Below are 8,753 nucleotides of genomic sequence, written 5' to 3'. Positions count from 1 at the left end.
TTCATGCCAACATGCTCTTTCAATATTAAGCACACACACACACACACACACACGCACACACACCTTATTGCTTTTAATGATCCTGCTGTCCCTTTGAAGATATTCCTGAACATCCTGCAGCCTGAAATGCTGACTTTCATCTCTGTGACCTTTTTCACCAGCATCATTATTGCCTTATCAAAACAGAGTGGCCCGAATCCACCGGGATTTTTTTTACTTGAGTTAGTGTCAAGTGACATGACAAGAAAACACTTTCAGTCGCCGCTCGCTTCCTGTTTTACAACACCGAAGCAACAGGGGCATCTCTTTTTGAATGACTCGTGAAATGCATGGCAGGAGGAGACTAGAACTGACCTCCGCCAAGGACAAACAATCCAAAATTGGCTCAACAGCAAATTGTACGCCTTCACAGATACCCACAGTCTGCATATTTATGACAATCTGTCATGCATACGTCTCCAAAAAGTTATGAAAAACATCCAAAACAACCCTTAAAATATTGTCTGATTCAGCTGAATAGTTTTTGAAGAGCCATTTTCTCAAAACAGGTTCATTATGGGTGGTTGTACGGCAGTTAAAATGTCCAAATGTCATTAGAATATAATTAATCATTTGTACGTCATCATGGGAGCCCTTTATAGAGCACTAAAGTCAAGTTAAAAAGGACACCGTTGATAATATTGAACAAATATATGATTAAAAACTATTATGTCATTTTTTACAAATAATTAAAAAATATTTTTAAAAAATACTAAAAAAAGAAGGAATGTTCCAAGAATTTTCTGGGTATGAAATGTTGACATATTTTAAAGGTTAACACACACACACACGCAATGGAAAATTAATTCAATCATAATTAAATGCAGTTGTATTTCCTGTTGTATATTGCAGTTGATCACATTAAATGTTTTCATGAGGCACTTTTTGTATGGCCCAGGAATGAATGAGGGAAGGAAGGAGAGGACAAACGATCACGGCACAGACCCGAGTGTCAGTCTGTGGCGGCCATCTGCCTCGACCATATGCGCTGAAACGGTGAGGCAAAGAATAAATGACGCGCAGAGTCAAATATTTGTTTTAGTTTTTAGTTTTTATTCATCTATAAGTCTCAAAGCACCCTGACACCACGTTTCCTCTTTCCATTCCAAATGACAAACAAATCGGTGACAGAGTGGCAAAAAAGTGGCATATTATGTATATTGCATTTAACAGTACATTAACAAAACAAATGTACAAACAAACTCCTCATAAATACACTCTTACTGAGAAGGGAACAGTTCCTTCCGATGTGTTTTTTGTTTGTTGTGTTTACGAGGAGTACTCATACTCCTCTGCGCTGCGCTTGCCAAAATCCATCCAGCCCAAGTAGTCCCTGTCTGCTATCCGGTGGTTGGCGCTGCTCAGGCCTCCGCCTCTGCTGTTTGCTGCCGACGAGTTTCTGCGCACGGAACCTAAGAGGAAGGAGACGTGGTGAAGGCTGTGTGATTTAGTGGGTAAGGTGTGAGCTCGCTGAAGACATATTGGCTTGTTTTAGCAACCATTTGTTTCAGGATTTTAGAGAATTTCAAATTGGGGGCGGAAGCTGATGAGAATATGGCAAGTATTGTCATATACTGGACATTAAAGGCCATTGGCAGCCTTTTATTGGAATAAATTAATATAGAATCATTCAATTTACTGAGAGGAAAATATATTAGAACTACTATATGAGTTTTAAAATTGGTGCTAATATTTAGTATATGTTGTGTCCAAAGTGAGTTTATTATGTATACTGTATACATATAGAGCGAGAGAGAGAGAAATCTTACAAAAGTAGTCATTTGTGGCCTACAGTTCACATTTTGATGGCCCTTATGCTGTCAGCTGTTTCCATTTAAATACGTTCACTCACTTGGTGTGTTTTCATCTATATGGATTCATTTTAGTTGAGGAACATCAAAATGTCTGCCGACATTTCTCTGATGATAAACAACACACACGACATGCAGTCACCACATACATTTTTACTTACAAAATCCCTGTTTTATACTGTTAAAACTGCTTCAAAACACCAATTTAAGCTGTTTCATAATGCCAGTGCCCATAGTAGCACTTCTACTGGAGTTCGTATGAATGCACTAATGCACGCACAAGTCAGTGGCGGCCATCATGTTAATGTCATTATGGAAACATGAGTCTTTCTGATGGTTGACTGATGCATCGTTGCAGTTCTCTGTAACCATTAACTGACTATATGACATCACATGCAATACAATAGAATGGAATAGAGAAAAGACGTATTATTGTGGTTGTGCTGCACTATTTTTAGAGCTATTTCTAATATAGTGTCCCTTTTAGGCAGTGCTTCTCAAACAGCGGGGCGCGGTGAACCGTGAGGTGGTGGGGGCGTGAGAGGCAGGGAGTACTTTCACTGTTACTGCAGACCTGCCAACATGTATGAATTTATCGTACTCAACATGCAATTCGACTCTTGAATACGCTTGAGTGCTTCACAGCTCTCCATTTTGTGCCATTTTCCCGGTTTCAGTTTCGAGTTCAGTCTGTACAGTACCGGGGACGTGAAAACATGACAGAAAATAATTGAGAACCAGTGCTTCAAGGCAACAGTTCTACATATTACACCTTTTGGACACCTAATGTTGTTGCCTGAACATACTTTTCCAAAAGTTTCACATTCCAGTCTCCTAACCTTTATTTATTTTTCTTTTATCGTGAGTGAAGCAGCATTTCTGCGCACGGAGATGCTGCTTTCACCCCACCCACATCTTCCTACGCAACACAGACACACACACACACACACACACACACACACACGCATGCACACACTGAGTTCCCCTGGTGTTGCTGAGAAGATTGGCTGCAGAAGACTCGACAACGACACCTCCCACACTGAAACATGCAAAGCGAACAGCGAGGAACACGACTCCCTCCACACACACCACACACACACACACACACGCACACAAGCCTGAGGAGATGCATATCAATGTGACCTTTGACATTTTATGCTCTGTCTGATTAAAGTATAGCCAAGTTTGCTTGTTTTGTGCCCAGAGTTGACAAAAATAATGGAAGAGAAAAACATCAAATGCGTGTGTTCAGCCACTAAATTCCTCACAACGCTGTTAGAACCCAAGAGTGTCAAGTGATGAGGACAAATCTTGAATTTTCATCAAGTGAGAAGGACAAAGAAGGCCGAAAACACGAATAAACTTACATTGTTGCCGCATTATTGCCTTTTGTGTCTGATGCTGGCCAACCTCCAAATTCAACATAAAAAACAACAAAAATGTTTTTTCTGCATCGATTGAAGACCATATAGCTCCCATATTGTCCCCCCCCCCATGTTTCACTGTGAAATGAAAAGCATGTGCTTTATCTCCAAGTTTTATACGTATTTTTCTTTTTAACCAAAGAAACCTACAAAAAGATATTTGTTTGTCAAATAAAAAGCTTGCATTATTTTTTCCCCTTTCCTTGTTAAATGAAAAGCGTGTTTTTTGGGGGGGGGGTTTTAATAAAAAAAAATGAAAAAAAATATTTTTTTAAAAACATGTATCTCCAAATTTTGCACAAAAAAAACTTAGAAAACTGAATTTCCTTTGTCCAGTGAAAAGCATGTATCTCCAAATTTTTCTTTGGGAGAATGAACAGAATAAGATTTTCATTGCATGGTATAACTGCTGTTTTACCATGCACATGACAATAAAACTCTCTTGAATCCTTGAAATTGTTATTTTCTCAAAAAAAAAAAAACCTAAAAAAATGAATTTCCTTTGTCGAGGGAAAAGAATCTCCAAATATCTTTTCTTTTCATCCAAAAAAATGAGGTAAATGTACTTTACAACCCGAGAGTGTCAAATGCTCTTTTTTGGGGGTCGCAAAGCAGCGACAAAATCTTGACTTTTCATGAAGAGGGAGCGAGAAAAAGATGAGCAAGCGGCCGGAAGACACTAATACACTCTGAAACCACAAAAGCTTTCCAGAGCCACTAATTCATTTTGCAAAGCTGCCTGTGCGCTGGTGCCAGTAATTAGTGAGACTGATGTAGAGTGTGAGGGGTGGGGCGGGGGGGCGTCAGAGAAGAGCACTTGTCTCATTTAATGAGAGCATGTGACAAATATTGTTGCTTCATATCTAACAAATGAGGACACACACACACACACACGCACACACACACACCTTTCCTGGAGGAGATGAGTCTTGCAAGGAGCTCGCTGAGGTTAGCCCGAGACTCTGCATCCTCCTGGGCCAGAGAGAGCTGGGGGGCAGAGCGGCTGTGTCGGAGGTGAGGCTCCCCCAGATTGTCGGCTTCAAGGAGGGCTGCTCCACACACACACACACACACAAACACACATAAAGGCAGATGTCAGATATGCAAACTCCCGCTGTTGGGCATACACTATCAAGGTACCTTCTTGAGAGGGGGAACGCTGGTCCTTGTCTTGGAGTTGAGAGGAGAAGGGGAGCCCCAAAGAGCTTGAACATAAGACCACCAGCACCACACACACACTCAGCCCTACAGTCATCTGGAGCACACACACACACACACACACACAAAATCAAAGTTCATTCCAGTCTGGATAAGCTTGATGAGCATCTTCCCCATTCTCATGACTATAGCAACATACAAAATGAATGAATTAAAATAGCATTATTATTGGCATATCAAAAACATCTATTATGTATTAATATAATAACATACTATTCAACACTATTGCTGTGCAGGTTTAAAATAATGCCACAACATATAAGAAAATCATTTTTTTTCCAAATGTTTTTAAAATATATATATATTTTTAATAATACAAAAAAATTAAAATGTATATTTAAAATATATGAAATGATACAGTAAATAATAGAAGCATGGTTTTCCTACCTTGACAAATACGATTGGTGCGTTCAAGGGAGTGTGTGAGGAGTGAGGAGAGCACTTCTCCGCCGAGTGGAAAGGATGCCCCTTTTATACTCTCCCTCCGCTCTGCCTCGTGTGTGTGTGTGTGTGTGTGTGTGTGTGTGTATGTATGTATGTGGCCACAAACTGTACTATGTATTCCCCAATGTGTGTGTGTGTGTGTGTGTGTGTTGGCACCAAGGCTACTAATGTGGTTGTCGCAACTTCAACAATACAACCAATGATTTTTATTGTCTGTTTGCGCATCATAAACGCAACATAAGGAGCCACCTTGTTGCTGTGTAGTGTGCATGTGTGTGTGCGTGTGTGTGTGTGTGTGTGTGCTAGAGAGAGCATAGTGTTGTAAAATTAATCATCTGCATCAAAAGTATAAAATGGGGAAAAACAAATGGCTGTCGTTGTGTGTATTTGTCCACACATGCACATAAGGATGTTCAAAAGTTGTGATCTTGGTTGATGTAACAGCTCAGACGCCATCTTCCCAAAGTCTACCTCCCACCTTATCGACCCCCCCCACGCTGTCTCTCTCCAGCCGTGCAGGATAAAGCGTGCCCGATCGATCACCCTCTCACAACAAATCATTGAGCCCTGATCGATGACTATCGATCAGCTGGAGCCACTTAATGTTTTTATTAACAAAGCAGACAACCTGTTGATGGGATTGGCCGCTTGTCTCCTCCTGAAATAACACACACCTGGGTGTGTTTGTACACCACGCTCCTGTTAAGCAGTCACACTCACGACCTTGTCAGACAAGGTCATGAGCACACACGGCTAATAAGGTCAGTCACGTTGAGGGAAATCAGACCAGAGCACATATTGGTGGAGCAGAGAAGTGAGAAATGGTGTTAATTAGTCACATAGTATATAACAGGAATCCCTAGATTGCAAGTAGGCCCCCTAGCGGCTCCGAGAAGAATAAACATAAACTCAAAAGCAATCTGATTGGACCTTCAGGAAGTGCGTTTGAGGAGATGTCATGACATCACTGCTGCATCATTGCTCTTGTGTTTGACGCTCCTCAATGCCAAGCGTGCAGGAATCTCCACATGTTGGTTCTTAATCCGAAAAGAAAATTACTTTCCTTGATCATCTCCACATTATATCAGTTTTTTCTTGGGATCAAAAAACCCGACAAAATGACGTGTCATGGTCTAATGAAAAGCAGGAATTCTGGGCCCCACGGGGGGTGGGTGGTGGGGGTGTCAATCAATACGGAAGCTTACGTTTGGTAGATGTGGATATTTAACTGTTACTACCAAATAGAAGAGATTGTTTTAATTGCTTTCTGACTATATTAAAAAAAAAATCATAACCAGATATGAAAGTGATTTTACCTATTTATTGGGGCCGCTGTCAGTCAGGGGCCCTTGGAATTGTCCCAACGTTTGCCCCTTTACGGCGCCTCTGATATACAGCAATCCCCTGTTTATCGTGATTAATTGGTTAATTGGAATTTCGTCAAAGTAGGAGTTCTTATTGATAAATTGAATATTTCGAGCATAGAAAACCTGTTTATGGCCTTCTAAACACCGTTCCTAACATCATTAGAGCCCTATACATGAACCAACACCCCTATAGTCACCTTTACACTCATGTATAGAGTGGACATAATTAGAGAAAATAAGACATTAATAAGACATACTTAGCGATGGGTATTATCTCATCAATGTAACATTACTGACACCTAGTGACCAGTGTAGAATACTACATATCTTCACAAACTCTGAATGCGCCTTCTGACTGCCTGATATTTGTATTTTACTTCATTTAGCCCTTTTATGCTTGAAAAGGCTGAATTTAGGCCTAAAATACATGAGATTTATTTAAATGCACATACTTTAGGACTAATAATAGGCCAAATTTAACCACAAAACAGCAATAATTGAATTTAAAAAAATGTAAGCAGCCTAAGCAGGGAATCCCAGACTTCCTCCTCCCCAGCTACTTCATCCAGCTCTGCCTGGCGGATCCCGAGATTTTCCCAAGCCAATAGCCAATAGGTCTTCCCCAAGGCCTTCTACCAGTCGGACGTGCCCTGAACACCTTCCCAGGGAGGCATCCGGGAGTCATCCTTACCAGACACCCGAGCCACCTCATCTGGCTCCTCTCAATCCGGAGGAGCAGCGCTTCTTCTCCGACTTTGACAGTGCTTCTCACCTTATCTCTAAGTGAGAACGCAGCCACCCTAGGGAGAAAACTCATTTCAGCCGCTTGTCCCCATGATCTTGTCCTTTCTTGGTCACTACCCAAAGCTCATGACCATATGTGAGGGTAGGAACGTAGAAGAACCGGTAAATTGAGAGTTTTGCCTCAGCTCCGTTTTCACCACAACGGAACGATGCAGAGTCCGCATCACTGCAGACGCATACGTATATCTCCAAATTCACTTTTTTTTGTTTTAACTCCCAAAAAACTCCATAAAATAAGTTCCTTGGTCTGAGGAAAAGCGTGCATCACCACATTTTGTGATTTGTGCTTTTACCAAAAGAAAAATGAATTTGAAAATGACAGATGACAGGTTTTTTTGTGTTTTTTTTTTTTTTGCTGGTGGATAAAAAAACAAACAAACCCAAAAATTGGAGATTTACAGCATATACATAAAATGTAAGTATTTGGTTTTAAGGTTACAGTAAGTTTAGTCATCTTAGACGAGCCATGACAGTGGGAGAATGAGATCATGATCAGCCCAAGTTACGCAGTGCAAAGAACAGACATTAAGGTTACCCATTGGGAATAAAAATTCTGTTTCATCATTTGCGTAGCTGACGATGACGGAGGAAACGCCTGGAGGGCCTCCTTTCATTCACGTATTATTTGCTTTACATTCATCACTTTGCTTCAGCGGCGCTGTCATTCCAGACACGCTCCATGCAGAGTGGGAGGTGAGGCCGCGGTCGTTTTTGATCAGAATTAATTAAGCGTGTGGCGTAGGAGGGATGCCTTTCTGACTTTATGTTGGATTTATACGCTCAGCACGCTCTTCAATAGGTACACCAGCACAATTCAATGACATTACATGATTACAAGTGTCATACTAGACATATTGTTGAATGAATACCTCCCTGACAGTGTCCATTGAGTGCATGTAGAGCGTGTGTCCTCAGAGCGACCTATTAAACAGCTTTCTAAAGGCTTGCAGCACACAGCAGGACTCGGAGGTTTAAGGTTAAATGCTCATTAAAAGTGTCTAATTGGCTGCAGTTGGAAAAACTGATAAGTGTAGTCATAAAGGGGCATGCCCAGAGAGTCCTGGCTAAGGCTTTTTGGTCCAGCTGTAGTTTAGAGTGTGAGTAAACATACTAAATAATGCAAACATCTATTAAAGTATTTGTCACAGCAGCAGCATCTCATAGGAGCGTTTGGGTGGAAGGTCTCGACTATCCGAAGAGGTCTTTTAATAAATGAGCCGTCCGCTCAGGACATGTGTCGTGTTTCACCGTGCTCAGCGTGAACATGTTGCTGAGAACACTGAATACAGCACACCCATCTGTTAGCAAGCTATAGGAATAGCAGTGTGTGAATTCTACAGGACTCACGACATGTTTACCTCTCGTAAGAGCTTTGGAAAGTAATATATTCAACTGCTGGGATTTTGCAGTACTGTGAAAAGTTTTAATGACACTCACAGAAGTTATAAAATGAAAAGGATTGCATAAAAACATTTGCAAGAAGGTAGTGAATGGGCTAATTCATTTCACTGTGGTGCAGATCTGGATAAATGTGCACATATTACTTTTTTTCTTGGAGTATTACAACTTTTTTAAATTTTGTATTATTATGACTATTTTATCTTTTTTTTTTACTACTTTTTTCACAAAAATGTTTACCAAAAGTT

The 8,753-nt window shown here is 40.8% G+C and overlaps 1 protein-coding gene across 1 annotated transcript; it reads right to left on the bottom strand.

Annotated features, from left to right (window-relative positions):
* Positions 1-1,081: 1,081 nt before the first annotated feature.
* LOC129172997 (cholecystokinin-like) lies at positions 1,082-5,332 on the bottom strand. Its single transcript, XM_054763371.1, has 4 exons — positions 4,880-5,332; positions 4,415-4,529; positions 4,183-4,323; positions 1,082-1,451 (listed from the first exon to the last, which is right to left on the bottom strand). The coding sequence occupies exons 2-4, from the start codon at positions 4,527-4,529 to the stop codon at positions 1,309-1,311; spliced, it is 399 nt and encodes a 132-aa protein (XP_054619346.1). The 5' UTR covers positions 4,880-5,332; the 3' UTR covers positions 1,082-1,308.
* Between the last annotated feature and the right edge of the window lie 3,421 nt (positions 5,333-8,753).

Source organism: Dunckerocampus dactyliophorus, chromosome 20 (genome assembly GCF_027744805.1).
Source record: "Dunckerocampus dactyliophorus isolate RoL2022-P2 chromosome 20, RoL_Ddac_1.1, whole genome shotgun sequence".
In the NCBI taxonomy this organism is placed as follows: domain Eukaryota; kingdom Metazoa; phylum Chordata; class Actinopteri; order Syngnathiformes; family Syngnathidae; genus Dunckerocampus; species Dunckerocampus dactyliophorus.
Note: the sequence above shows the minus strand (reverse complement) of the source record. Positions and strands in the feature narration are given on the sequence as shown.